Source organism: Schizophyllum commune, assembly GCF_000143185.2.
Source record: "Schizophyllum commune H4-8 unplaced genomic scaffold SCHCOscaffold_8, whole genome shotgun sequence".
NCBI classification, from domain to species: Eukaryota; Fungi; Basidiomycota; class Agaricomycetes; order Agaricales; family Schizophyllaceae; genus Schizophyllum; species Schizophyllum commune.
Genome location: NW_026089545.1, coordinates 2,026,777 through 2,051,961, shown reverse-complemented (window position 1 = coordinate 2,051,961; position 25,185 = coordinate 2,026,777). Strand labels below are relative to the sequence as shown.

At 57.1% G+C, this 25,185-nt stretch overlaps 10 protein-coding genes across 10 annotated transcripts; 4 read left to right on the top strand and 6 right to left on the bottom strand.

Moving 5' to 3' along the window:
* Positions 1-1,722: 1,722 nt before the first annotated feature.
* SCHCODRAFT_02632728 (uncharacterized protein) lies at positions 1,723-5,652 on the bottom strand. The gene is made up of 12 exons (XM_003030369.2): positions 5,460-5,652; positions 5,402-5,407; positions 5,269-5,351; positions 5,138-5,218; positions 4,708-5,082; positions 4,294-4,650; positions 4,090-4,241; positions 3,974-4,042; positions 3,645-3,922; positions 3,373-3,599; positions 2,232-3,319; positions 1,723-2,036 (listed from the first exon to the last, which is right to left on the bottom strand). The coding sequence occupies exons 1-12, from the start codon at positions 5,560-5,562 to the stop codon at positions 1,889-1,891; spliced, it is 2,967 nt and encodes a 988-aa protein (XP_003030415.2). The 5' UTR covers positions 5,563-5,652; the 3' UTR covers positions 1,723-1,888.
* A 192-nt stretch (positions 5,653-5,844) lies between these two features.
* Positions 5,845-11,266, bottom strand: SCHCODRAFT_02632724 (uncharacterized protein). The gene is made up of 12 exons (XM_050345729.1): positions 10,930-11,266; positions 10,866-10,877; positions 10,666-10,813; positions 10,307-10,614; positions 9,661-10,254; positions 9,103-9,610; positions 8,811-9,049; positions 8,311-8,763; positions 7,502-8,260; positions 6,589-7,446; positions 6,377-6,534; positions 5,845-6,321 (listed from the first exon to the last, which is right to left on the bottom strand). The coding sequence occupies exons 1-12, from the start codon at positions 11,119-11,121 to the stop codon at positions 6,099-6,101; spliced, it is 4,452 nt and encodes a 1,483-aa protein (XP_050199359.1). The 5' UTR covers positions 11,122-11,266; the 3' UTR covers positions 5,845-6,098.
* A 188-nt stretch (positions 11,267-11,454) lies between these two features.
* SCHCODRAFT_02508503 (uncharacterized protein) lies at positions 11,455-12,627 on the bottom strand (the record flags this gene model as incomplete). Its single annotated transcript, XM_003030371.1, has 4 exons — positions 11,455-12,155; positions 12,284-12,332; positions 12,398-12,469; positions 12,562-12,627. 4 exons carry the CDS (start codon positions 12,625-12,627, stop codon positions 11,455-11,457), a joined length of 888 nt encoding a protein of 295 aa, XP_003030417.1.
* Positions 12,628-13,549: 922 nt separating this feature from the next.
* Positions 13,550-15,389, top strand: SCHCODRAFT_02669849 (N-terminal nucleophile aminohydrolase; the record flags this gene model as incomplete). The annotated part of the gene is made up of 6 exons (XM_003029956.2): positions 13,550-13,632; positions 13,688-14,068; positions 14,139-14,402; positions 14,476-14,921; positions 14,980-15,038; positions 15,255-15,389. 6 exons carry the CDS (start codon positions 13,550-13,552, stop codon positions 15,387-15,389), a joined length of 1,368 nt encoding a protein of 455 aa, XP_003030002.1.
* Positions 15,390-15,714: 325 nt separating this feature from the next.
* Positions 15,715-16,202, top strand: SCHCODRAFT_02584257 (uncharacterized protein; the record flags this gene model as incomplete). Its single annotated transcript, XM_050343944.1, has 2 exons — positions 15,715-15,957; positions 16,011-16,202. 2 exons carry the CDS (start codon positions 15,715-15,717, stop codon positions 16,200-16,202), a joined length of 435 nt encoding a protein of 144 aa, XP_050199358.1.
* Positions 16,203-16,339: 137 nt separating this feature from the next.
* On the top strand, positions 16,340-17,704 carry SCHCODRAFT_02584254 (Tfb4-domain-containing protein). Its single transcript, XM_003029957.2, has 4 exons — positions 16,340-16,758; positions 16,809-17,065; positions 17,114-17,249; positions 17,301-17,704. The coding sequence occupies exons 1-4, from the start codon at positions 16,356-16,358 to the stop codon at positions 17,603-17,605; spliced, it is 1,101 nt and encodes a 366-aa protein (XP_003030003.2). The 5' UTR covers positions 16,340-16,355; the 3' UTR covers positions 17,606-17,704.
* Positions 17,705-17,779: 75 nt separating this feature from the next.
* Positions 17,780-19,046, top strand: SCHCODRAFT_02584251 (uncharacterized protein; the record flags this gene model as incomplete). Its single annotated transcript, XM_003029958.2, has 3 exons — positions 17,780-18,591; positions 18,642-18,781; positions 18,832-19,046. 3 exons carry the CDS (start codon positions 17,780-17,782, stop codon positions 19,044-19,046), a joined length of 1,167 nt encoding a protein of 388 aa, XP_003030004.1.
* A 534-nt stretch (positions 19,047-19,580) lies between these two features.
* SCHCODRAFT_02632714 (PLP-dependent transferase) lies at positions 19,581-21,947 on the bottom strand (the record flags this gene model as incomplete). Its single annotated transcript, XM_050345728.1, has 17 exons — positions 21,880-21,947; positions 21,773-21,826; positions 21,429-21,714; positions 21,231-21,376; positions 21,095-21,171; positions 21,034-21,046; positions 20,944-20,976; positions 20,818-20,891; positions 20,705-20,768; positions 20,586-20,651; positions 20,512-20,532; positions 20,428-20,460; positions 20,294-20,369; positions 20,211-20,241; positions 19,798-20,156; positions 19,666-19,736; positions 19,581-19,615 (listed from the first exon to the last, which is right to left on the bottom strand). The coding sequence occupies exons 1-17, from the start codon at positions 21,919-21,921 to the stop codon at positions 19,583-19,585; spliced, it is 1,479 nt and encodes a 492-aa protein (XP_050199357.1). The 5' UTR covers positions 21,922-21,947.
* Positions 21,948-22,193: 246 nt separating this feature from the next.
* Positions 22,194-23,093, bottom strand: SCHCODRAFT_02703254 (class I glutamine amidotransferase-like protein; the record flags this gene model as incomplete). The annotated part of the gene is made up of 5 exons (XM_050346971.1): positions 22,194-22,327; positions 22,387-22,557; positions 22,612-22,707; positions 22,758-22,838; positions 22,886-23,093. 5 exons carry the CDS (start codon positions 23,091-23,093, stop codon positions 22,194-22,196), a joined length of 690 nt encoding a protein of 229 aa, XP_050199356.1.
* An 852-nt stretch (positions 23,094-23,945) lies between these two features.
* SCHCODRAFT_02750448 (class I glutamine amidotransferase-like protein) lies at positions 23,946-25,119 on the bottom strand. The gene is made up of 5 exons (XM_050347240.1): positions 24,751-25,119; positions 24,613-24,693; positions 24,466-24,561; positions 24,237-24,407; positions 23,946-24,189 (listed from the first exon to the last, which is right to left on the bottom strand). Exons 1-5 carry the CDS (start codon positions 24,956-24,958, stop codon positions 24,056-24,058), a joined length of 690 nt encoding a protein of 229 aa, XP_050199355.1. The 5' UTR covers positions 24,959-25,119; the 3' UTR covers positions 23,946-24,055.
* Between the last annotated feature and the right edge of the window lie 66 nt (positions 25,120-25,185).

Sequence of the window (25,185 nt, the reverse complement as noted above, 5' to 3'; positions counted from 1 at the left end):
TCCGTTTCGCGCACTAGCCGGCTCGACATCGGCAAAGGTGAAATCGTGTCGGAAAGGCGCTACACAGGTTTTGTTGGGACGAATAATCAGACCGACAGATATTCGTTGATATAGAAGAAGAATCTCGACGATAACTTGTCGGCCGAGGAATTCCTCCCAACACAACCTAGGCATAGTGGTCAGGAAAATATTCCGTCTTGACCGATGAGATGCCAGGACCATCGCGCCACGCAAAACTGCAGGTGATGGGCAAGCCAAAGTCACGCTTTTGGCCATTCACGTGACGCGGCCAACGGCGCGGGCTCCGGTCCGCGACGCGTCCCAGCATTATTCTCTCTCCTTCATGCCTCAGAGCTTCGAGGGCTCGATTCTCTGTCATATACTCAAGAGATTCTCACCTGTGTGAGTCTATCTTAGTATCTAGCTATCTAATACCACATGAATGGGGTCCTAGGCTATTCACTGATGTTATGCTCTTGTGTCTTGTGTGCTACTGAACGTATGTGTCCCCAGCGCAAGCTCACTGATTGTTGCTCAAAATAATTCAGAGAGAGGTCCTTCAATACCAAAAGCAAGGGAGGAGACGGCTCGAGGATCATGCACACCAGTCAGCATAACCATGTTCACATCATTCCAATACAAGAGACAGCGTATTCCTAAGTAATATATCCTCTCTGACCAACTGAGTGACCTAACCCCAGCACTTGTTGGTTTCACCGGGCTTGATACAGGTGTACCACCATCGCCGGATCCGTGTTGGATCTTGTGGGCGCACCCGGCACCTGCCAAATGCGGTGTTCGGCGAGGTCGGGACGATGATGGGGGGTCTGCTTCCATCAAACCGATCGTTTGGCGGGCGTTGCCCAGCCCCAATCGAAGACATTCACTTCATGAGCGATCGTGATCCTCGGATGCGCCGGAGTGCGCATGCGTCATATGCTCGGCGACGCCGGGACCACGCGAGCAAGCCCGGAAGACCTCCGCTGGACCTGGCGCAAATCCCTCAAGCGACTTCTACCGTCAATCAGCGTAGGGTGGAAGGCGGAACCCAAGCACTTTAGTAGCTTGAACCTTTTGTGTTCGAAAAAGGGCGTCTTTTCTCAAGCGACACCGTGTCCGTCTCTCGTGGGATACTAGTCACGTGCCCCATAGTTCAACTTCGAATTGCTGACTCTTCGCTGACTCCCTCGGAAGCAAGGCCTCGTAGATCACGCACAGTATATCCTGTACACAAGATACTCTTCCAATGCTTACCTTTCATCAGTACCACCACCCGGAAAAGGGAGGAACAGTTCTGGAAAGACCTAACTCGTGATCCGTCGCCTCACGGGCAGTATGGAAAAACGGAGGTTTTCAAAGGGCTCTTAGAAGTGAGCCTCGCATACGCACTGCTACTAGCATGTTCTAACACACGAGCCGCGGTAGCGGACCGCGGCAGTGCGTCTTCCTTCAAATCTGTCAGCGGAGGTTCGCGATGCAGCGCGTCCGGGAGCGCGTCCGGGTAGTGACGACCTCACGGCGCAAAGCCAAACGCGTGGCGTGGAAAGGAACGTGATTCTGAGACACAAAGGCATGCCTGAAGGGCGTACATAGGGGGATCCGTGCTTCAGTGGTTCGTCCCGGCTAACTCCGGTGCCATCTGCAGTCGCCACAGTTCGAGCCGGACGCACCATGATTTGCGTCTGCATCAGGACCTCCTCCAACCCGAGGTCTGCTCGCGTTCGGGAAAGACAATGTATCCAACCTATCTGCCATGTATTTGATAGCCTGTACATAATTCTTACGAATTAAAGAGCGAGATGTTGAGAAGGAGTGTAGTAAATATGTACTGCACCACGCTACGCGCTGCCTGCAGGTCGCAGATGCAGATAAATAAGAGACCGCCTTACTAGTAGTGCCCGCTGCCGCGCCGGTTGTAAGGATTGTTCGGTGCGTGGCCGTACGGGAAGTGCGGCCCTCGTCCCTGACTGTCGCTGTAGCCTGATGCAGCGCCGTCCTGGGCCATAACGCCAAGGTATTGGTTCCACTGCGCGGAGCTGGAAGGAAGTCAGCCAGGTGCGTAGGAATACAACAAGGGAGAAAGAGTTGATGGCCAGGCAAGGAGGAAAAACGGAAAGGTAAATTAAACTTGGTGGTTGGCATAGATGACCTTCCGGCTAGATGCATTTCCGAGCTCGAAGTCCTCGTGAGGGAGATACGCAGGTAATGAAAGGTCCAGATCGACAACTCACTCAAACGAATTCGACGTCCCGTCAGCCATGCTCATCATATTCGTCCCCAGCGCAAACACACCCTGCGCCGTATCGTCGAGTCCGCCGCCCTGCATCAGCCGCGGGTCCTGCAGCGCCGCCTGGTAGTCCGCCATGCTCGGCATCTCGAACCCGGACTCCATGTTGAACGGGTACTGCGGGAAGCTGAAGGGCATCTCGAGGTCACCGCGCGCGCCATCTCTCGCCATTCTCCCATAGCCGGTCAACACACCGCGGAAGCCTTGCGGCGGGATGAGCGGGTGGTTAGAGAGCGCGGCGGGGTTGATGCGCGAGGGGAGGGTGGCCTGAGGAGTCGGATTGGGTGGGTACTGGAAGCCGGTCTCGTAGGCGAGCTCTTCTTGGATGTAGGTCATTCGCGCAAATTCGTTGTTAGAGGGGACGAAGGAGGCTTGAGAGTTGCCCTGAGAGAACAGGCCCTGCGACGTGTATGACGCGCCTTCAGAGAGCTGAGATGCGCCGCCAGACATTGAGGAGGCGCCGCCCGCCATCGGCTGGGCCTGAAGGTTCATTTGCCGCTGTGTTGTGACCATGTGCGGGGGCACCTGCTCGCCGAAAGATAAATCGTGGAGGGCGTTGCCTGGCACACGGAAAGGGTGCGGGTCGAGGAATGACTCTTGCCAATCGCTGTCCGCGCGCCTCGAAGAGACTTCTGGCGCAGATGGTACGGGAGTGGACTGGGACGGTCGGGCGCGTGATGTCGATGACCCAGCTTGCTGCGCCGACGACCCTTGGGCTGCAGAAGTCGACTGCGTTGAAGGCAGAGAGGAGCGCCGCTCGGGAGGCTGCTCGTAGTCGACGCGCGACCGTTTGCGCGCCGCCGAGGGCGCGGCGGTGGGAAATTCGGGGAAAGGCCCATCGCGCAAACTAGCGAGCTCCGTAAGGAGGTCGTGGAACCGCCCGGCTATATGCAAGAAGTTCTCGCAGGCGCGCAGATAATTCATGCATGCTTCCACGTCCTTTAGCTCGCGCGGGGGGTCGAGGACGAGGCCGGTCTTCGGGCCGGCCCATAAGTTCATGAGGAGTACGACGCCGGCGATGAAGGCGGAGACCTGTCAGATGCGTGATGAGGAGGGCTACTAGGGATCATGATAACTTGACTTACATTGAGTTGGGGCATTGGAAGAACCTGCTTCCGCTTGACCTGTACCTCCAGCAGACGCGCACAAGATCGCGCAGCGTTGCTACAGATAGCGAGTGATGGGAATGTCAGGGGAGAAGACTTGATGATGAAAGGGCGGTGTATCTGGATCTGCACATGATAGTAGGTGCAGTAGAGAAGTGATGCCTGAAAGAATTGGACGTTGTCCGTCGTCAGCGGGTCCCAGCGCACTGAAAGAGGTTAGCGGCGCAAGATGAGAGATAGGGATCACACACAGTGCTCTGGGAGCTCGTCAATCCACTTGTTCATGGCGGCATCCAGCTGGGCAGCTATCTTCTTCTCCCATTCCGGACCAACGTGTCCCATTGAGATCCTGGACCGCGCAGTGCAGTAGAGGTGCTTCAGCGCGAAGGTGAGGATTTCCAGGAGCCGCAGATTGAACACGGAGCAGGTGGCGAAGGACGGCTTGCCCTCTGGTTGCTTCCAAGACGTTTCGGGGTCCCCTGTATCCCAGTACTCATCATCGCACTCGACTGGGTATTCGCAGTCGATACTGGAAATAAAAGGGTGAGGGAAACTCTTTTGAACTTGCGATGGCACCCACTCGTCACGAGATAAAGCGCAAGGCCGACCGACGAAGGAGCTCACGGTGCTATCCATGGCGATTAGTGACCTGGTCGCTCGTCAGCCGACTTCTCCGTCTGATAGGCATGTACGTACCAAAATACGCGCTTCCACGACTCGCTTTCCACGCTGCGGGGCTGGCCTGTCTTCCTATGGATGCCGAGCTGCACACACATGCGTATGGCCATCCCCATGAGATTCCATGCCGCCTGAGGCGTGCTGGTACCCACTAGGTACGTAACGCAAATCTGAGGGGGGACGTGAGCACTCCAAGGACGGATCATTCGACCCACAGCGCACCGCGTAGCACTGCACCTCGTGCAGAGTAGCCAGTCGGAACAGGTTCGGCGACGGCAGCCTTTGTATTTGACTGAACCACCGCCAGCCTGCTGATAGACGGTCCCCTCCTTCGAGCAGGACACGGGGATCCTGCGAGTAGCGGGATGCGACAGCACAGATTGCGAGGATCGCGCAAGCGAAACCTCGGTCTCGGTGATGAAGACCTTCGCGCAGGTTTCGTAGGAAGGTCGGGCGATGGACGATCGGCACGACGCAGTGGGCGCGCGTCAGATACTGGTCGACCAGGTGGTTTAGTAAATCGGGCTCGGGAAAGTCAAAGTCGACCCTGTCATCCCCCTCGAGTCGATCAAGCTCCCACTAAAAACGTGCCACATGAGACCCGACCGGAGCTCAGTGGCACCAGGCTGGACGTACCGGTTCCAGCTGCCAGAATCTCGCTCGCCGTATGTGAGCGTCGAAGCTACCTGGTGTCGCTTTGCCGAGCAGCGTCTCCTTGAACGATAAGGCAGAGCGCATCAGCATGAACGCGGACGACTGGCCCATGAAGCCGCCGTGGTCAGCCATCCCTATGTTCAGCTGGTTGAGCTTGTCAGACAGGGCGGTCTGATTACGCTCTTCCCAGTCCTCGTCCTCGTCCGCCGTTGAGTCTGAAGGCGGGGTCGCACCACTGAGAGCAGGGAAGGAGGACTCGGAGGTCGGGCGGGTCTCCGGCGCTGGCTTGCTGGTGGACCCCGAAGGTGGCACGGGCATGTTTGCCAGCTCCTCCGCCAGATTTACGTTTGGATTCAGCTGAGAATGCGCAATGTTAGATGTCTATGAGGACGGGTGGGCTACGAATACGCACCCGATGTATAATCTCTTCTAGTTGCTTGACCTTGTCCTCAAGATCATCGACGTAGGTCCGTTTCTTTTGAGGCCCGCGCTTCTGCTCAAGGACTGAGACATAAATCAGCGGCGTAGAGGAGCAGGTAGCACCTTGACGGGCAGTGTATGCTCGCATTCCACTCCGAGCGTCGCACAACTCGTGCACTTGCCGGTCTCGGTTTGCGAGCTATCGCCTGCGGCGTCGTCGTCAACACCCCGACTGATGCGGGGAATAGATACCTACACTTCGCTGGAAGCCCGTGAGCGAGTCTCCTACACAGTACGAAGGAAGGTATAGTTACTCTTTCGCTTCCTGCAGTTATCGCAGGCGCGGGGAAGGCGACGTTTCTTCGATCCGGGGATAGGACCTACGCGGTCGAATTCGTCCTCAGAAGACAAGTCCATGGTCTGGAGAAAGACACGTCGCGCTGAGGTCCTCTACTTATATGTCTCGAGGAGTAAGTGGATCGAAGGAAAGCGGCAGATGGGTGCATGGTGTGCAATCAGTCGTAACGATGTTTAGGTGCCGGTGATGTGATGAACCCTCAGGCCTCCGGGGCGCTCTCCGCCGTATACTGCCCTGATCAGCTTCATAGTCATCAAATTCCCAACGACGATCTCGGAACTCTCCTGGGTCTCTAATCGGCAACCCGGGAATCGGGACGGCTCAATAAGCATCAAAACATCTTGGCAGATTAGAGAGACTGGATTTGGAAGCAAAGAGGACTGTTTATATACAACACTAGTGCTACGTACGTCGGGAGGTTTGAGTACAAAGGCGATTGCGCCTCTCAAGTATGATAAACTACTGGTAATACAAGTGATAAAAGCGAAGAAATTCCGACGAAATCAGGACCAAACAAGTAGAACAGCGCGACATAGAACGGAGCCTGAGACGGTGGGGAGGCGGAGTGCCGGAGAGGCAAAGGCCGGAGGGGGTATCACCTGTACGCTCTCCCGTTCGTCGTCTTTGACGCAACATGGCTATGCCCGTTCATCTTCCCACCGCTCGTCCCAGGCCCACTTAGCCGCGGCTTCTTGCTAGCGGAGGAAGAGTGGCCATTCGCAGGCGCAGACGCGCTCTCCGACTTGACGACCATCTTCGCGTGTATCTCCTCCAGTTTCGAGGCCTTCACTTTCTTTGGCCAGAACAGTGTTACGAACCTAAACACCCGGCGTCAGACACAGCGTCCACATGCAATGATGCCAGATCACTCACGTCCACAGATGTCGCCGCCATCTGACCGTATCCTCCCCTGCGGCAGCCTTCTGCGAGAGTACATGCTCGATCCGGCGTCCAATAGCGGCGAGGGAGTCCTTCAGTATAGCGACCTTCTCGTCCCGCGGCATCTCTTCGCCTGATAGCTTGAGTTGTTTCTGATCCCGAGCAATCAGCCACAGAATCAACGACTTCCAAGCGCAAGAACTTACCAGCTGCTTCTTCACAGGACGAAGCTCCTCCTTCGTTGCCGCCTCGTCCATCGATGGACACTCGTCAGAGCTCTCCGAGTCAGTGAACGTAGGCGTCGGTCGCCGTTTCCGCTTGCGGTTCGATGTGTCATCGATACTCGCCACAGCCTCACTCTCTGCCCGACGTCGCACGCTGTTCAGGTACGCGGAGGAAGAAGAGGACGCTACGGGTGGCGGTGGGCTCGTCGACGTCTTGTAGCGGGAAGTCTTGCTCTGGATATCGCGCACGTTCCGCGTGGCCTGCGCGCCGAACTGCTTCACCTTCTCGTCGTAATCGCGCAAGATGCTGAGCAAGAAATCGCCGCGTCGGACGAGGTGGATGGCGTTCGGGATGGGCCTGTTCGCTGAATCCTCGTTCTTCTTGCCTTCGTCCAAAAAGAATTTGCCCTCCAGCCCAAGCTTGGGATCCTTCTGGATCTGCTCCCAGTTGCCGAAGCCGTACAGGAACGCGCCCACGAGCAGCATGGCATCATCGATCTGATTCCAGCGGCCCGACCAGTTGAGCGTAGGGCGGATGTTGTCCACAGGCAGTCTCCACGCGTACTTCTGCTCATCGGTCAAGGGCGCCAACGTCTGATACAGCACGCGCAGATCACGGTTGCGCGAGATCACCGTCTCCGCGTTGATGTTGTTGACGCCGCGAACGGTGACGAGGACAGCCTTGGACTTCTGCGCGTTCGTCAACTGCTCGCCGGCGTCTGCCCTCTGCCGCCTCTCCTCCTCCGCGTGGCGGACAGCCTGAGTGCAGACGTCCAGGATCTCGTCGGCAACATCGAGTATCATGCCGCGGTTCTTCTCCGTCAGCTTCGCCTCCTGGGTCTACAGATAATATCAGCACCCGAACCGGTAGCGCGGGGATGAACGCAACACTCACGATGATATCGTAACGCTGCCGGATGTCGCCCCACCGCTGCATACTACGGATGAGCACGCGCACATCGCGCTCCTTCAGCTCCATCGCGCGCTGCGCGCCCGACTTTCGCTGCGGCGCCTTCGCCTTCTTCGGTGCCGGAGTCGGCGCGGGCTGGTCGACGTCCATGCCCTCGTACGACACCTGCGCGGCCTGGCGCTTGCGGTCCTTCGTGTCCTGCGCAGCGAGCTCCTCCTGCTTCTTCTCTTCCGCCTCACGCTCTGCCTTCTCGCGCTCGGACAGCGGGATGATGTCCTCCCAGTCCAGGTCGGCCTTCACGTCACTGACCTGGGCGAGCGACGCCATGAAGCCCTCGCCACCCATCGAGCGCCCGCCGTCGCCCGCGGCCTCGGTCTCGTGGTCCTCGGCGCGGTTGAGGATGTCGTCAAGGTCCATCTCGTCGAGCTTCTGGTTTTGCGACGATGCGTCCTTGTCGAACATCTTCTGCGCGCCGTACTTGAGCACGGCCGTCAACTCGTCCTTCGTGTAGCTATCCTTGTTGATTTGCTCCGGCTTCTTCTCCTTCGCGCCAAGATGCGCCTGGGTGGTGTCCATCTGGTTGATGATGGCGTACTCGAGGACCATCTTCGCCTTCGCCTTCTCGAGGATCTCCTCCTCGACGGTATCCTTGCTGACAAAGCGATAGACGCTCACGTGCGACTTCTGCCCAATACGGTGTGCACGCGCCATAGCCTGGAGGTCGTTCTGCGGGTTCCAGTCGCTCTGCGTTACAGTGAGCAACGTCCGATAGATAGACGAGGAAAGAAGCTCACATCGAAGATGATGACGGTGTCGGCCGTCTCGAGGTTGATACCGAGACCACCCGCACGCGTACTCAGCAAGAACGCGAAGTCGGGGCTGCCCGGCATGTTGAAGTGCGCCATGGCCTTCTTGCGCGCGTCGCTCGCGATGGTTCCGTCAAGGCGCTGGTGGATATAGCCACGAAGCGACATGTAGTCACTCAGGATGTCCAACATGCGCACCATCTGACTGAAGATGAGCACACGATGGCCGTCCTGGCGCAGGCGCGCGAGCAGCTTGTCGAGTAGAACCATCTTCCCGCTGTTCATGACAAGACCCTTGAGCGTCGCTTCGTTGTCGTCGCTGCGGAGCTCAGCGCCGTCGAATAGGAAGGGGTGATTGGCGGCCTTCTTCAACTCCATGACGATGTTAAGCAGAGAGATGTTGCTGTTGCCGTTGGCGCTCCTTACGAGGCCTTGGAAGTTCTAGGAAAATGTCAGTATCGGAAGGAGAAGCGTCAAGCTAGGCTTACCCTCGTCAGGATGTTCTTGTAGAACGTCGTCTGCAACGTGGACATCTCAACACGCAAGATACGTTCGCTCTTCGTCGGGAGGGAAGCAAGCACGTCCTTCTTAACGCGACGCAGGAGGAAGTTGCTGAGCTCCTTGTGGAGGTTCTGGATCTTCTCTTCGTGGTCCGCGTCGTTCAAGTCGAACTCGCTATCGAGGCTGAAGCGCTCGGGGTGCAAGAAGTGCATCAAGGCCAAAAGCTCTGCAGATGATGCGTTAGCCACACAAATCCTAGATTACGGCAAACATACTGACCCTTGACGTTGTTCTGCAACGGCGTACCCGTGATGAGCAACTTGTTCGCGCAGTTGAAGCTCATAAGCGTCTTGTACAGCTCGCTCTCGCTGTTCTTCAACCGATGCGCCTCGTCGACGAGCAGCGACTGCCACTTGATCTGGCCCAGGTAGTTCGCGTCCTTGAGCACCATCTCGTACGTCGTCAGGATCACGTTAACCTTCAGGCGCCGCGGGTCGAAGGTGATGACCGGCTGCCGTTTGTTATCGCTGTCCTTCGTGCGCATCGCCTGCTGCCGCTGCTCCGCGAAGAGCTTCTCCTCGGGAACCGGACCCGAGAACTCGTAGTTGCGGATGATCTGGCGCGAGGTGGCGTGCCCGATGTAGGGGATGACGCTGATGTCGGGCGCCCAGGATGCGAACTGCGCCTGCCAGGCAGTGATAGTCGACAGCGGAACGACCACAAGGAAAGGGCCGTAAACCTGCATGCTGTGAAAGAGCCACGAGATGTAGGACACGCTTTGCACGGTCTGCGAACGTCGTTAGATACGCCACATACGCCACTCAAGTATCAACGTACCTTTCCGAGACCCATCTCGTCGGCAAGGATGCCATTGAGGCCATGCGACCAGGTGAACGCCAGCCAGTTGAGGCCGGTCAGCTGGAAGTCCTTCAGCTCGCCACCATTCTCCTTGATGTAATCCGGATCGCGCGCGATCTTCTCGAACTTTGGGCGCTTGTTGACCGCGTACTGCTGACTCTTGTACGGGAAGTACGCGTCGCTCTCACGTTGCCGGTAGGCCTCGATGAGGTGCTTAGCGATGGGCGCAATTTCGGAGTGCGGCTCCCACGTGCAGTGCTCGTACGGGAGGTTCGTCCACTTGCAGAAATACTCAATCACGGTGTCGCCGTCCGGGTTGGTAATCTGCCGGTGAGACACGATGCGCTCGGGGATGCGGTAGGTCTCCAGCTCTTCCTTTTCGCGCTCTTTCTCCAGTACTAGCGCCTCAACCTCTTCAGGAGACGTATGTGGCGAATCCTTGCGCGCTTGCCAGATCTTGTACGCCTTGATGTAGTTATCGACGCGCTTGTTGCCCTTGAAGCGCTTCAAGAACTCGTACGTCTCGTCGGTGTTGTGCAAATGGGAGAAATTCTTCCATTTGATGTGAAAGCGCTGCAAGGTTTGGCTCAGTAATCCGAAATACATTAGTGGCGAAGTTGCGCACCATGTTCATTTGCCACTCGTCCTGCGGGTCGTCCAAATGCTGCTCATCTCGCGAGTGACCGAGGACGGCCTCAATCTCGTCCTCCTCGGCCAAGGCATACGCGTTCGGGTCGGGGTAGGCCTGCTCGTAGCCCATGTCCACGTCGGAATCCGCGCCAAGATGCTCATCGAGGTTCTGATCGTCGTAGTAGTTGACTCTGGTACGACCGCGACCGGACGAGCGCGTCTCTTCGTAGCGCGCCCGCTTCTTCTTCTTGCTGTGCGAGCCGTAATCTGAGTCGGAATCCGAGCCCGAAGCAGGATACGTGGCTGGGCCTGGGGTCAATGCGGGGCAGGAGGAGGGGTGATACAAGAACGTACGGCGCGACGGGCGCGGAGCAGCAGACGAGCGCTTCTTCTTGGGGGCCTTCTTCCGAGGGCGGGCATCGGCGCCATAGTCGCCGTCAGCATCGTCATCGACGTCGACACCCTCGTCGGCGTCACCTTCATATTCATGTTCATCGTAGCCCTGGCATGAAGGTTAGCATGGTAAAGCACAAGGGGGCATGGAGCAGGCGTACCGAGTCCTCTCCCTTTGGGCACAAAGTCAGCAGGAGGGAGGGGTAGAGGGGAAGTGGCACGTACTGAGTGACTCCTGGCGGAGGAGGCCATTGGTACATGCTGAAGCTGCATCGGGGCGGCCGGCGGCTCAGCCAGCTGGTCCTCCTCGTACTCTGCGTCTACGTCGCGGGGCGGGGAGTGGGGGCTGCTGACATCGGAATCAACCTGCATGCTATCGTCCGAGGCGTAGTTGATGTTGCTGAGCGCCGAAGCCATGGCGGGCTAGGCGGCGACAACGGCGACGACGACGGGCGGACGGTGGTGAGGATACGTGGTTCGGGACGAAAAGCGATGCGTGTGTTCGTCGTCAAATATCAAGATTCGCACGGTCGACATCGCGGGCAACGCCGGCGCGGCCGCGGACAGCGTCGAGGGACATGTATTTTTGGACGGTTCTCGGTCACGGGCCACTTTTCCAGGCCTCAAATAAATATTTGGGAGGATCCGGGCGCTGTCTACTGCATTTCTACTGCCATTTCTTCGCTGCTGGCCGCAATCCAGCGCGAGCTGGGAGCCGTGCGCGCGCTCGCCAACGGCGTGCCAAGCCTGTCACGCTGGCCGAAAAAATCTCACGCCATCACGGCCGTTGTTCTGGCCCGCCCAGGGCCTTGTCGTCATCGCCCGTTTCGAACTCGCCGCTGACGGCCACGTCGCCGCCGGTTCTCGTTGATCGCCCATCGATCCCGCGCACACAAACATGTTCTCCGTCGCGCTTTTTGCACCTCCCTTCCCCATCTCCCCCCTTATCGTCCTATCGTCGTCACCTTCGCCGTTGTCACAGCGCGGGGGTCCATTCCCTGTCTCGATGTCATGCGAGGTCCTCACGCAACGCACATGCCCGGCGGAATGCCGATGAGCGCCGCCATTGGTCGCCCCCGGCTCGCACCAGCCTGGGTCCTCCCGGCGCCATGTCACGACCTCCATGGTCGCCGGACGCGCGGCTCGCCCCTGCTCGCTCCCCGCTGACATGCTGGCGATCGCCCCGTGGCCTTCGAAACGTGCGATAGTCGAAACGTCCCTCATGGGTCCGTGCCCTTCGCCCATGATGACCTCTCTTTGTACGTCTTCGCCGCCGCTGCGCGCTGCCCTTTCATCCCACTCCACCCTTCTCGCAGTCTCGAGCGTTCCCTGCCTTTCTGTTCGTTGCCGTCCGGGATAGCGCTCTCGTGACGTAGTGTACGATACTGCGACTGCGCTGCGCTTGTTGGCCGGCGCTGCCGTGAGCACCTTCGCCTCCCTATCGCACCAGCCTGATCACCGCAAAGGCCTGAATTCGTCCTCATGAGTGTCACCATGCGGTTTGCGCTGGGAGTTGGCTCGAAGATTCCCGCTCTAGCGCCCGGCGTCGCCGGCGCTATCGGCAACAAGTGGCACGTACCCTTCAGTCGACGCGAGGTTTCCGCGACGGACGGCATCCCGCGGGTACCCTAGATCACGGTCGACGGCAGGTCCGCGAGCGACTGTGGGGACCGTGGGGTCGTGCCATACAAACCCTCGTCGACGGCGTGTCGAACTTAATGAACCGCCTCGCTGCTGTCGGCGTCGTCACCGCCTGCGGGCTCAGCTTTAGTTGTGGTCACGCAGGCTGCGTTTTCTTTGGTCGTGGACAGGGGACATAGGTTGTCGTGGAGTCGTTCACTCGCGACTTGCGCGTACCCCAGCCGGGGTAGGCGTAAAGGCGGGCGACCAGCGCGGGTCACGCCCTCGCACAAGTCCCCACATTTTGTATGGCCGGCAGCGTCGAACTTAGCAAAAAGCTGGTCGTCGCTGTCCTCTGACAGGAACGTTCTGACAACCTCTCATTGTTTGGAGACGGTGCTCGGGTGGAAGATCGGGAGCGAGGCGTTTGGTGGGTGGTCCTAACCGACATGAACAACCAGCGGAATTGATTTCTGCTACCTTGCGCGTAGAGTACTACGTCTTTGTTCTTTCTGCGCCGCAAATGCTAGGGTTGCTTTTTACATGGTAACGTGGTTCGGTCCGCTGTATGGCTCGCACTCTCAAGCGAAGTTTCTGCGGCAACGTTGTCAGCCATATCTTCGTCCTCTCGTGCCAACTCTGTCTTGCTGGGTTTACATCGAGGCATTGTCGCCTCTGCCTGGTTCCGTGCGTGCCGCTACCGTCTTTCCCATTTGGAACAATGTAAGGACAATTTGACCTATTGGTGCCAATCGCAACGCCTGTCTAGATTCGTGGACCTTCCTTGCGTCAGCTTCGCGGCGCGCCTCTGAGCTGCCTTCGCTCCATGTTGCAATCGAAGAATAGGGCCCCTTGACTGCCGACTCCTTTCAAACTTCTGCATTTGCGGACGGCACCAGTGACGGACACCGGACACCCATCAATATCGCGTATCAGCAGTCTCTAGTGTTGTCATGAATTGAGGTTCATTCCCTCTGCATACTTTTGCCACAATACGCAACAAAGTCAACGACGGATCAACTTCGAAATTGAACCGTGACATGGTGTTATCGTGACCTTCGGAGTTTGCCGAGGGTCAACATCTGATCTCGAACTTCGTTCTTCTCAATCATCGTCCGTTCTAGGTTTTGCGACGCTTTCTTCTGGTCTCAGGGTCAGCCTAGCCGAGGGGGTCCAGCATACCCAGCTGCATCTTGCCCGTCACTTCGACGAGGACTGCCTATCTATGCCTCTCTTCATCGCCGTACACGGCGGTGCTGGTTATCACGCCGCCGAGGATCAGAAAGCAACGAAACAGGCGCTGAAGACGTGAGTGGTATGAAGTTTGTCTACATTGGCTGGTAAACATGATCTCCAAGCAAAGTTCTGTTCGGACAGCGCTAGGATCAATCAAGACGACCGATTCAGAAGTCTCGGGAAGCGAGATAGTAAACGATCAGCAAGTTGATGCAGCAACGACAGAAACCGTCTCTGATGTCTCTCTTTATGCCGTCGAGACTGCCATCCGCGTTCTTGAAGACGATCCTATACTGAATGCCGGGTGTGGGTCAAACCTGACGGAACTGGGCACGGTCGAGTGCGATGCTGCTATAACGCTCGCGTATGACTCGGCCGGGTCGAGCGCCGTGAATGCCGAGTTCGGTAGCGTTGCTGCTGCACCAGGGATCAAGAATCCCATAAGCGCAGCACGCGCAGTGCTACAGAATGCACGGCGTGTCGATGTGCTGGGAAGGGTACCGCCACTGTGAGTTCTTGATCCATCTCCATTGTGATCCTCCTCAACGCATAATGTTGACTTGCACTGACATGTACAGGACGCTGTGCGGACACGGTGCTCGAGATTTCGCTCGGGCGCACGGGGCCCAAGTCGTGGCCGATGACCAGCTTGTCAGCGACAGAGCGCGCGCGGACTGGGAGTACTGGTCCGCGCAACTACGAAGGGAATCCTTAGTGGAGACGATGCCTCAGACTGGAGGACCTGCGTCGCAAAGTTCGGACGCGCACCAGGATACGGTGGGCGCTGTCTGCTTGCATTTCCCCTCTTCTGGGGCTCCCAGTGCGGCGGCGGGCGTGTCAAGGTGAGTGTTATATGTTCTCAAATATTTCTAGACGAGAAACTTAGCGAGAAATAGCGGTGGACTCTTGCTCAAGCATCCGGGGCGTATTGGGGAAGCGGCAGTCTACGGCGCAGGGTGCTGGGCGGGACCTATCGCGACGTCCGACGCGCAAAGTGGATCGACTCAGTGGTGGATGGCGTGCAGCATCTCTGGCAAGCAACACTCCAATCTTTTCGTTCGTTATCCTTCAATTATCCCTTGCAGGCACTGGTGAAGCCATCATACGCGCCAACCTCGCAAGGCGCATCTCGGAAGAGCTTGACCGCGCTTGGGATGCCCAGGGCCAGGGTCGCATCGTCACGACCGGCTCGGATGAAGAAGATGAAGACATCGACGTCATCGACAATGAACTGGACATACATCAGATCTTGTACGACGTGCTGAAGAAAGAGTTTCGGCATGGAGGGCAGGAGGTGGGCTGGGACGGGTGCGATAAGCCGACGGTGGGCGTGCTGGTTATAGTAGGGAATGGGGATACAGGTGAGAGCTCGCAGTACTACTGTGGAATCGGTCACGTTCTGAAGCCTTTCTCTGCCAGTGCGTTTGTATAGTGCATTCACCGCCGCGGGGATGGCAATCGCGTATGCTAAAGAGGATGTGAGTGTGTATTGTTTGTGACCGGCTCTTAGGCTGACATCAAAGTACAGAACGTACGGGCGCATATATTGTTGCAAGAAGGGGGATTTCCTGGGTCTATCATCGTCGAGACGCATACATTGTACTCGCGTTCCACAAATACGCAGTCGATTCAGTGATCGCGCCGAGCTCGTTTGGTGACCTTGGGTATCGATGAACGTCGGCATTGCCTGCAAGGTCGCGGATAGACGGACAACCCCAGACTATATCCGGTACGAACCAGTCCTCGTGCATGCGGGGAACTTCATTGCCTCGTCGTCCCCACTAGCCCGCCTGTTCGCCATCTTCAACGCCCGCCGACCCCCTTCATGAAGATATACAGTAGGTTCTTTTCTTTGGCCACCCTCGATCTGTCTATGAGCTTGACCGATATCCTACGAAACAATCCTGCGAAGGTCTGCGTGACCTGCTAGAGCCCTTCCTTATCCTAGTAGGATCAGGTCCATCTTAAGCGCGCCACCACGCCCACTGCACGCGTCTGTCAGCTTTATATATATGCTCGATAATCGCGCCGACACCCATCCCTCGCCGTCTGCCCATGAGAGTTCTGAGGTGCGCGCTCCCCGACTTCAGGTCCAAATTATGCCTCGTCGCTCATGAATTTGTCTTTCCAGGACCTTGCCCGCTCACAAATACCATGGCCGACAGCATACTATCCCTATTCGAGCTGTTTGCGATGTCGAACGACCTTACTCCTGAGAGCGGCGAGTACAATGTTGCGCAGGCAGGCTTCCTCACGAATGCTACGCATGACGCATATACGGCTTTCGAGGACTCCTTTGGCAGCGATGACAACGATCTAGACGCCTGGCGCAACATATGTAGGACAGGTGGGATTCGGAACGCGGAGAGCCTTCCCAGCATCACAGCTTGTAAGAAGGTGCGTGCACATTGCCTCGAGGGTTCCTATTTCATGCTGACAGTTCCAGTCAGGCCATCAGACAATCGAACATCAACATATATGACTTAGAAGACGCAATGAAATCGAATACGACTTGCAGTGGATATGCTACGCGGGCACAGTTGAGGCAGAGCATTCGCAAGGGAAAAAGGTATCCAAAGAAACGGGCGAAGGAGAATCGATTGCTCAAGGCCTTTCTCCTAGTTTCTGGAGAGGATTATTAGCTTGAACTCTCTGTACAGTATCGAATGAATCTGCTGCAATGGGGCTTGAGACTGCTTAGCGTCAAAAGTCGAACCGTGAGAAATGTTTATGCCTCCGCCCTGATGGTACATCAGCTTGCCCCATTCGACACTTCCCCGCCGATCGCGTCCAGCATGGCTTCTCACCTTTCCGTCATCCTCGACCTGAATGCGCACCAGTGGACGCAGCTCTCCACCGAGGAGCTCTCCCTCGCAAATGCTCTTCCTCAGCTCCTTGTCTTCTTACATGCTCATATTGCCGCTGCCGCCGAGAATACGCTCGCGGTCTATACAGCGGGGTCGGAGGGCCCGACGGAGCTCGCGTTCGATTCGCTGTCAAACGATGTAGAGCTTCCTGGCGCCCTCGATGGGAACAAGTATCCGCCGTTTAGGAGGCTAGACGTGTCTTTGACGGATGCGATACAAGCGGCTATGGATCGCCTAGCGGATGCGGACGAGGACATGAAAAGGACGGTAGGGACCAGCAGCGATCCTCACGCGACGTCCTTCACCAGCGCACTGACGCGCTCCCTATGTTGTGCGTGCACCTATCGCTCTATCTGAAGTACTTGCTAACGTTGCAGATAGATATCAATCGCCTTCAATCCCCCAGCTCGCGCATCCTTTTGTTGTCCGTGTCCCCCGACCGCGCCCAGGACTACGTACCCTTCATGAACGCGATATTCAGCGCGCAGAAACTCAAAGTGCCGATTGATACCCTGCAACTCGCCGCACACGACAGTGTCTTCTTGCAGCAGGCGACGTACCTCACTGGTGGCGCGTACGTGCGGTTGGGTGACGAGTCCGGAGAGGGCAAGAGAGGGGGACTCTTGCAATATCTGATGGTGTGTTCTCCCTGATAATGAATGGGAGACGTCGCTCATGAAGCCTAGATGTGCTTCCTGCCGCCACCAGCGCTCCGCCAGGTCATGGCAGTCCCCACTATGGATCAGGTCAACTTGAGAGCCGCATGTTTCTGTCACAAACGCATGACCGAGATAGGATTCGTGTGCAGTGTCTGCCTCAGTAGTACGTCAGTCCATCCTTCGTCTCGGACAGCTGCTCATTCGTGCCGTTTAGTCTTCTGCTCGCCTGTGCCAGTTTGCACCACTTGCAAGACCCGGTTCCCCATGAAGACGTTGCAGAGGTTGACAGCGTCGCGCATGCCATCTGCTACGTCAACGCCTGTGCAATCCCCAGCACCTTCACCTGCACCAACACCGACGCGAAGTAATGCGCCACCGCCTGCGGCAGCAGTACCTCCGGGCAGGCAAACTTCCCGCGGTGCTGCTTATCCGTTCCGAGGGAGGGGAAGAGGAGGCGGGGTTTCGCATAGCAATGGTCTGCCAAACTCGAACTCGATAGGGCAGAACGGTAGTAGATAGCAGTGTATGTAGAAGTAGCTTAGTGGGACAATGGACGTCCACGCGGACCCACAGATACATGAGGCAGCACGTGGGGGGTGCAGAAAGATGCAACATGCGCCTCGTGTTGAGGTTCTTCAACTTTTTATCTTACCGTCATATCTGGCTGGGTGTCTCCGTTTCCGTTAGCATGCAATGCCGTTCCCAATAGCGCCCGCGCTCCTCGTCGGCATCGGCGCGCGCATCCTCGTCGACGCCTTCTCCTCAGATCCCTCCTCCCCGCTCCGCTCGGCCCTTCTCCAGGGCGCCTGGCAGGGCATCGCACTCTCCCATGCAGTCCGCTCCTCCCCCGACCTCGCTCTCCCCGCCGTCCTGGCCCTTGGTGTCGGCGCGAAGGTCGTCTTCGACATCACCGCCGCCTCCACCGCCGAGCCCATCGACACGGAGGGCACCGGTGTCCTCGAGGGCGCCCTCGCTTCCTCCGGCACCGGCCGCGCCGTCGCAACCCTCATCGGCCTCGCGCTTGGGTTCGTCGGAGCCGACATGCTCGCCGCCATCATGGAGGACGCAGATGGTGAGAAGGACAAGGACAAAGACAAGAAGAAAGAGCGCGAGAAGGAGAAGGAGAAGGAACGCGACCGCCGCCGTTCCGGGCGCGAGAAGGAGCGGCACAAGGAGGACAGGCATCGCGAGGAGCGGCGCGAGCGGCACCGTGACACCGGGGACGAGCGCGCGGCCCCCGTGCGCAAGGAGCGCCAGCGCCGCGTCAGCGGGCCCATACCACCGATGCCCCGGCCACCAGCCCCGTACCCCAATCTCCCCTACGCCGACTCGACCCCGACTCCATCCACTACCTCCCAATCACACATATTCTCGAACAATGGCTACGAAGACATCACGACCGTCGACACGAACTCTACACTCATATCCTCCTCGCGAACCCCCCAAGAGCGCGAGATTGCCGCCCTGCGTGCCCGCGCGAGTCTCGCGGACAGTGAGCGGAGAAGGTGCGCAGGCTGAAAACGAGAAATCGACGTCCTCATTGACGCCCATGCAGATTCAAGGAAGAAAAGAAGTGGGCACTGGCTGCCGGCGACACTGCAAGGGCCTCACAGATGGCCTGGCAAGTGAAGCGCTACAAGGCGCTTATGCGCAGCTTCACGCGCGAGGCAGACGCCAAAGTCGTCGCACTCAACAGTAAGCATGGCCCCTTCTTCCCTCAACCGTTGACAAACCCGCCGTCCTAGCCGCCCCCACCTCCAAACCGCCACCCCCCGTCGCCGCCCTCCCGACACGCTCCTCCTCCCCCGAATCCTTCACGAAACCGATGCCCGCACCTCATCCCGCCCCCATCAAGACCGCTGCCGAGAACGTCTGGATCACGAACGGCGACAGCCGCCGCTCCGTCATCAGCGTCGACATCGCCAAGGCGCAGCAGCCCATACGTGTGAACGTGGTATAGGCCGGGGGAGAGGAGCAGTCCTCGGGCGACCAGTGCCTGCGGTACTGGCGCGTAGCGCCCTGGCGGCGCGGCGCGGCGCTCGCCCCCGCATCGACCGGCAGACCAGTGCCGCTGGGACGTGGCAGACGTCGCAGCGCACGTCCCTGCCCTCCCAGCGCGACCGGCAGCGTCCTCCGCCATCATCAAGAAGCGCTTGACGACCTTCACGACCTACTACTCACCTTCGGGACCGCCTAATCTACATACTCAAGGCTCACCCCCTCGCCCTGGGACAGGATGTGGCGCAGACGCAGGGTTTTCGGACGCTGTAGAGTATTTCACCGGTATCTTCTTATACTTACTTACGCCTGGGGATATGTATATACGACGTGTACAATTACAACAATACCGTAACCTTACAACAGGGTAGCGATTTGACTTTCTCTACAACCAACTTCGACTTTCACCACCGATACATGCGAAACCCCGACTGGTGCTGCACTGCGTCCAGGGTCGTAGTCGAGTACATGAGATATTTAAGAGCGTCCGGGTCTGGTTTAGACATGATCGTCGACTGATCTCGCCAGACTCTGAGTCGAGGTTACTCCAGCGTTCGGTGGCGGAAGCTAAACCAACTTGCCTTCTTATACCCTTGGCCAATCGTCCCACCTTGCTCCACCTTCTTCAATACGCGCTTAATAGCGTCCAAACCTGACACCGCTTAAGCCTCGAGCTCATTGTCCACCCACCTCACTTCACTCGCCCTACTCACCTCTATTCAGATCCTCCACCGGCGGTCCGAACGATAGCCTCACGAACGCATGGCACGGCGAGTGGAATAGATTCCTTCGATGCGCTGGGTTGATATCGAAGAAGATACCCGGCACGACGATGGTCTTCTCCTTCAACAACTCCTCGAAGAACGTCAAGCCGTTGTTAAGAGGCGGTGGCAGCGCGGAGAGGTCGAGCCAGATGTAGAAGGTGCTGGAGGGTGCAGCGTGCGCGGTGAGCCCGAGGGCGTTGAGCCGCCCGAGAACGTGGTCGCGCTTGGCTTTGAAGTGATTTTGAAGGGCGATTTTGTCCTGTTGGACGCGGGTGGGCTCGAGCATGGGGATGGCGGCGAGTTGAAGGCTGCAAATGTAGAGCGTCAGTTTGTGGCAAAGATGCACATTCACTTGTACTTACGGATGGTTAGCTCCGCCGTCGAGGAAGGATCCTGTTGGAGTTGGTGAGTAAAGTACGACATCATAGTCAAGGAGAATACTGACCAGACTGGGACAGAGCCGTGATAAGATTTTTCGGGCCCACTACCCAGCAGATGCGCCAGCCTGGAAGTCGCCAATTCTGGTAGATCATGAAGGGTCAGTCAGTGGTGCGGGATAGGGTTTTGAAATTGACTGACCTTTGTGAGTCCGTCTACAATTATGACAGAGTCCTGAGCAGCGTCAAAACGTATAGATATTTCCAGTATCTTGATCAGACGCACCTTGTCTACGTCCTCGATGAACTAAAGGTGTTCATCAATGAGTTGATAACACGGTGCTAGTGTGCTTATATTACCTCCGCCGATGACACAGACTGACCGAACTCCTCGCCTTCCTTCGGATAGACGTACCAGGAGTAAAACTATAGAGTGCATCAGCCCGGGCCGGCGCAACTCAGAGCTGACGAGCGCTTACCTCGTCGAGAATGAGCGTCGCACCGTCACGGCTGATTTCCACCAGTTCCTTCAGCTTGTCACCCCTTGAGGACAGTTAAAAGAAATCAGGCAGCATTGCTTCATCATGCGCACTTGATGACTTGACCAGTAGGATTTCTTGGGTTGGACATGAGCACGACCGAGAATCCTTGGCCTTCCACATCTCGCTGTGATCGGATAAGCGCGACGAAGATTGTCGCAAAGGTGGTGACGGCTCACCTTCAGTCGTTCGATGTCAAGCGCGTATTTGGCCTACATAGTCGATATTTTAGCAATAATGATACAACGGGTTGGCTGCTCTCAACGCACACCAGCGTCCAAGCTTAAAGGAGATCAGCAGCAATACTTGACGCCTGAGAAGGCGACTCACACAGTAGGCACTGGCACGAGTCGACGGAAGGATGCCAAGACTTGGTCGTATGCCGTGTAATCCGGGATTTGATACGACTAGGTGTGGAAAGAAGGTCTACCAATGAGACCGCGAAGGTCCAATCATGCGTGCTCACGGTGTACACATTGCCGATGACAGACGCAACGCGGGATAGTCCAGTCCGTCCTCCGGGTACGATGCAGACATTTTCGTGAGTGTACTGACTCGCCTTTCCTTTGCGGTACGTTTCGTTGTAGAGGTTCGCAACCGCGGCGCGCAGATCTGCGATGATTAGCTGGACTTCCAAGCTGAGGATAGAGGCATATGAGCTCGCCTCTCACGCCCGTAGTAGGAGCGTATTCCAGCGACTCTTCGGGAACGGGTATGGAGCCTGGGCGCTCGGAACCGCCAGGTATCGGCCCAGCTTCTGGAGCGCCTTGACCAAGGTTAGCCCACTCGTGCTTGGTGGCATAGCTGAACCCATTGACGGACGCTCGGTCGGAGCAATAAATCACGCCAGTGCTGCCTGGGTGTACGATTCCGGGGACTGTCTCTTCGTCCGGGTTTACCGTCTGTGGCATTACAGTCTTGGCTTGATGTCCCGCTGAGGAACGGAAGATCTGGGAGGATGTGTCAGACGACGAGTCCTGCAAGAATTAGGCGGAGAGAATTAGATACCTGATGCGCTTCCGACTCTGTCTCTGACTTCCAGTGATCCACCGCATTCTGTACCTGCACCCTTGAGTCAACGATGATGGATCGCACGGAGATACTGAGAAGCTCACGACGTTCCTGAGCTTTCCGCCCACTTCTGAGTTATTAGCCATGGTGCAGGGATCGACGAGGAAAGGCCACTATCTTCTCCATCGCAGTCACCCCTTTAAGCAGCTGAGACTAGTCCTGAAAATGACGACATACCTGACGCCCTGCACACGTGACCGCATTCCTATATCTGCGTTGTCGTCAACAGCCCGAGTGCAAAGTCCGTACAGAGGGTGCTTCACTTCTGATTCTCAGCTGCGTCAACTAAACAGATGTGAACAGATGTAACGCGTTCTCTAGAAATCCCACTGATTCCTCCTCACATTGCGAACACTGCCTAAACCAGGCCATTCACTGCAGCAAACTCATCGTCGTCAGCGCTGCGCGGACGCATCTCGATGTCATTTGCGACGAGGCGCGCTCCCTCTTCACCAATGAGTTGCTTGACGAGCGCATTCGCCATATCCATGCCTAGCCCCGAGGTCAGAAGACAGCGCCAGATGACCAGACGAGTAGAAGGAGACGCTCACCTGCGCTCACGCCCGACGCGGTCCAAAACTTGCCATCCACCACCCACCGCGCCTTCGGGACCCATTGAATGTTGTGCGAGGCGGTTGCCTCGGCAATCTTCTTGAACCAGGACTTGTTTGTCGTGGCGCGGCGCCCGTCAAGCAGGCCTGTGGCTGAGAGGATCCAAGAGCCTTAAGAGGAGTCTGAGAGGGAAGTTCGTCCACGATTCGTATGAAAGCACGCACCGGTGCACACGGTCAACATATATTTGACTCCTGGCACCTGACGGGCGAGAAAGTCCAAGAGGGACTTGGGAACAGCGTCCGGGTACCCAAGCACGCCTATAAACAGGGTCAAAGCAAAGCCTAGACGTAAATCGAACAGTACTTACCCCCAGGTATGACCAGGATATCGAACTGTTGCGTCGTCTCTGCGTAAGTCGCGTCGGGCAGCAGACGCGGGCCAGCCTCGCCTAAACACTCTGAGTTCCCTCACGCGCTGACGCCAAGATCGACTCACCCGAAAAACCCGGCTTCACAGGATCCAGAGTATCAGCCAGGTATGTTATCGGCGTGATCTCCGGTCCAGGAGCATCGGGCATAATACGGGCGCGCTGTTGCGCCGACAAGAGGCACAAATTCTCAACGACGCCCTGAAAGTCTAGGACGGTGAGCCCTTTGTATAAGCACACGCCTAGCGAGAAGGATTTGGTAGACGAGTCGGTCATGGTGCGCGATGAGCATCGATGGGGGCACTTCCGCTGCTTTTTATCTGGCTGGGTCACGTTGAGGTATCTGAGAGCTTCGCGAGAGACACCTCGGCCACATGTGCGTGCTTCGCTGCTTGTTGCCCGTGCTTGGTCGTTTCACTAGACGTCGCCGAGTACCGTTGGTGCGAAGGTCGAGATGACGCCGAGGAGTCTGATTTGAGCTTATCGTCTCAACGGTCTCGATGAGCGAGAGTGGTCTCTCATTACAGCAGAGAGCCACGCGCTGAGCATTTCTATCTAGGAGAGTAACTGCTGATGCAGCTGTGTCCTTCTAGCTGTTTAGTATGTCGAACCATGCGGAAGCGTGATGCGCACCTGAGTAATTTGTGTGCCCATGGAACAGGACCACTGCGTCCATACCAACCATGTATCGGATACTCGCCTCCCTTCGACAGCGACAATTCGAGCCAATACGCATTCACCGCGTCCGAATTTGTGTGTATTTCGACTTACACCCAAGCCGGAGTGGTGTAAGTCCACCTCGCATGAAGAACAGATCAGCACGACGGCCGAGCCCACGCTCGCTATGCTCGTCTACCCATTCAAAGCGTTATGTCGTTGGAAGGAAGTACGAATGGATGGCGGAACAGTCGGAACGAGGTGAGGAGGAGCGGGCTGTTTTGACCTGTCGCTAGAAGTTGGCCATGAACCTGGCTTCCCTACACTCGTTGGCGCGCGCAGATCAATTTATGCAGTGGTAGCTGACGCCCAGATTGCATTGTAAACTTTGACCAACCTGAAAGTGTGAGATGGAGGAAGGAAGCAAGCCGCTTTCGGTTGGATATCATTTCTGGAATCTCGGCAGTCGCCGCGACCAAATAATGACAATCAAACGTTCACTGCGCCACAATCTCTTGCGAGTAGTTTGCTGTAACGCCCCATTTTCGCTTTGATCCGGAAAGCTTCATCCAGCAACTACATCACGCCAGGCCATGAATCTCGGCAAATTCATCCTCGTCAGCCCCCCTCGCGCGCATCTCAATCACGTTCGCAATGATATGCGCAACGTCCGGACCCGCTAGATGCTTGGCGAACGCGTTTGCCATGTCCATGCCTACAGCTTCATGAGCGGCTATCATGGTCCCATCACATACCACATACCTGCGCTAACGCCTGAGCTAGTCCAGAACTTGCCGTCTACGACCCACCGCGCTTTCGCGATCCAGTCAATGTTGTGCGAAGCCGTGGCCTCGGCGGTACGCTTGAAGTAGTCCTTGTTGGTGGTCGCACGACGTCCATCGAGTGCTCCAATGGCGGAGAGGATCCAGGAACCTTGACGACGCGATAGTATGCTGGTTCTAACCGGGCCGAATCTCCCCATGCTACGCACCGGTACAGACGGTGAGCACATATGTTGCTCCTGCCACTTGACGATTCAGGAAATCGAGCAGGGATTTGGGTACCTCGTCTGGGGTCCCGGTGACACCTGCATAGACAATGAGCGGATCGTCGCAGGCGAACACTCCAACACGCTTACCGCCGCCTAAGAGGACAATGTCATATTGCTGAGTAGCCTCTGCATAGGTCACATCAGGAAGCAAGCGCGGACCGCCCTCGCCTGTATCCCATCAGCTTCGACTAAGTGAAACAAAGCATGTCACGCCTCCCGGCGCACCTGTATATCCTGACTTGATAGGTTCAAGCGTGTCTGCGAGGTAAACAATGGGCCCCAAGCATGGACCCGGAGCGGTAGGCAAGAACTTCGAGCGGTTGGCGGCTGTCAGGAGGCTGAGATTCTCGAGAGGTCCTTGTATGTCGAGCAAAGTCAGCCCTGGGTAGAGGCAGACGGCGAGCGAAAGAGCTTTGGGAGACGGGTCGGGCATGCTGAACAGGCGTAGGCGATGACGGCGGGGAGAGTTGGTCGTAGATCTTCACTGAGCTTCTGCCTTTTGTACACCGAAGAGGATGCAGTGCATGCGTGATGGGGATCCCTACCGACGTGCGCTGCGCCTGTGTCAAATCAGGATCAAGACTAACCTTACCGGAAACCCTGGGATAAGCGGCGTATACGTCTGAAGCAGATCAGCAGCAAGGGGGACAGGCTTCTTAC

Bases quoted from the DNA above. Each gene is read 5' to 3' on its own strand.
- SCHCODRAFT_02632724 (XM_050345729.1), bottom strand. From the start codon at position 11,121: ATGGCTTCGGCGCTCAGCAACATCAACTACGCCTCGGACGATAGCATG. The intron at 10,615-10,665 runs GTACGTTCTTGT...CCCCAGGCCCAG, and splicing joins TGCTCCGCGCCCGTCGCGCC to CCACGTATCCTGCTTCGGGC. The intron at 10,255-10,306 runs GTGCGCAACTTC...CAAACCTTGCAG, and splicing joins ACGAGTGGCAAATGAACATG to CGCTTTCACATCAAATGGAA.
- SCHCODRAFT_02632728 (XM_003030369.2), bottom strand. From the start codon at position 5,562: ATGGACTTGTCTTCTGAGGACGAATTCGACCGCGTAGGTCCTATCCCC. The intron at 4,651-4,707 runs GTACGTCCAGCC...GCACGTTTTTAG, and splicing joins GATTCTGGCAGCTGGAACCG to TGGGAGCTTGATCGACTCGA. The intron at 4,242-4,293 runs GTGCGCTGTGGG...GTCCCCCCTCAG, and splicing joins ACGAGGTGCAGTGCTACGCG to ATTTGCGTTACGTACCTAGT.
- SCHCODRAFT_02750448 (XM_050347240.1), bottom strand. From the start codon at position 24,958: ATGCCCGACCCGTCTCCCAAAGCTCTTTCGCTCGCCGTCTGCCTCTAC. The intron at 24,694-24,750 runs GTGCGCCGGGAG...GATGGGATACAG, and splicing joins TATCAAGTCAGGATATACAG to GCGAGGGCGGTCCGCGCTTG. The intron at 24,408-24,465 runs GTGCGTAGCATG...CGCGTCGTCAAG, and splicing joins TGTGCTCACCGTCTGTACCG to GTTCCTGGATCCTCTCCGCC.
- SCHCODRAFT_02584254 (XM_003029957.2), top strand. From the start codon at position 16,356: ATGGCTTCTCACCTTTCCGTCATCCTCGACCTGAATGCGCACCAGTGG. The intron at 17,066-17,113 runs GTGTGTTCTCCC...CATGAAGCCTAG, and splicing joins GACTCTTGCAATATCTGATG to ATGTGCTTCCTGCCGCCACC. The intron at 17,250-17,300 runs GTACGTCAGTCC...CGTGCCGTTTAG, and splicing joins GTGCAGTGTCTGCCTCAGTA to TCTTCTGCTCGCCTGTGCCA.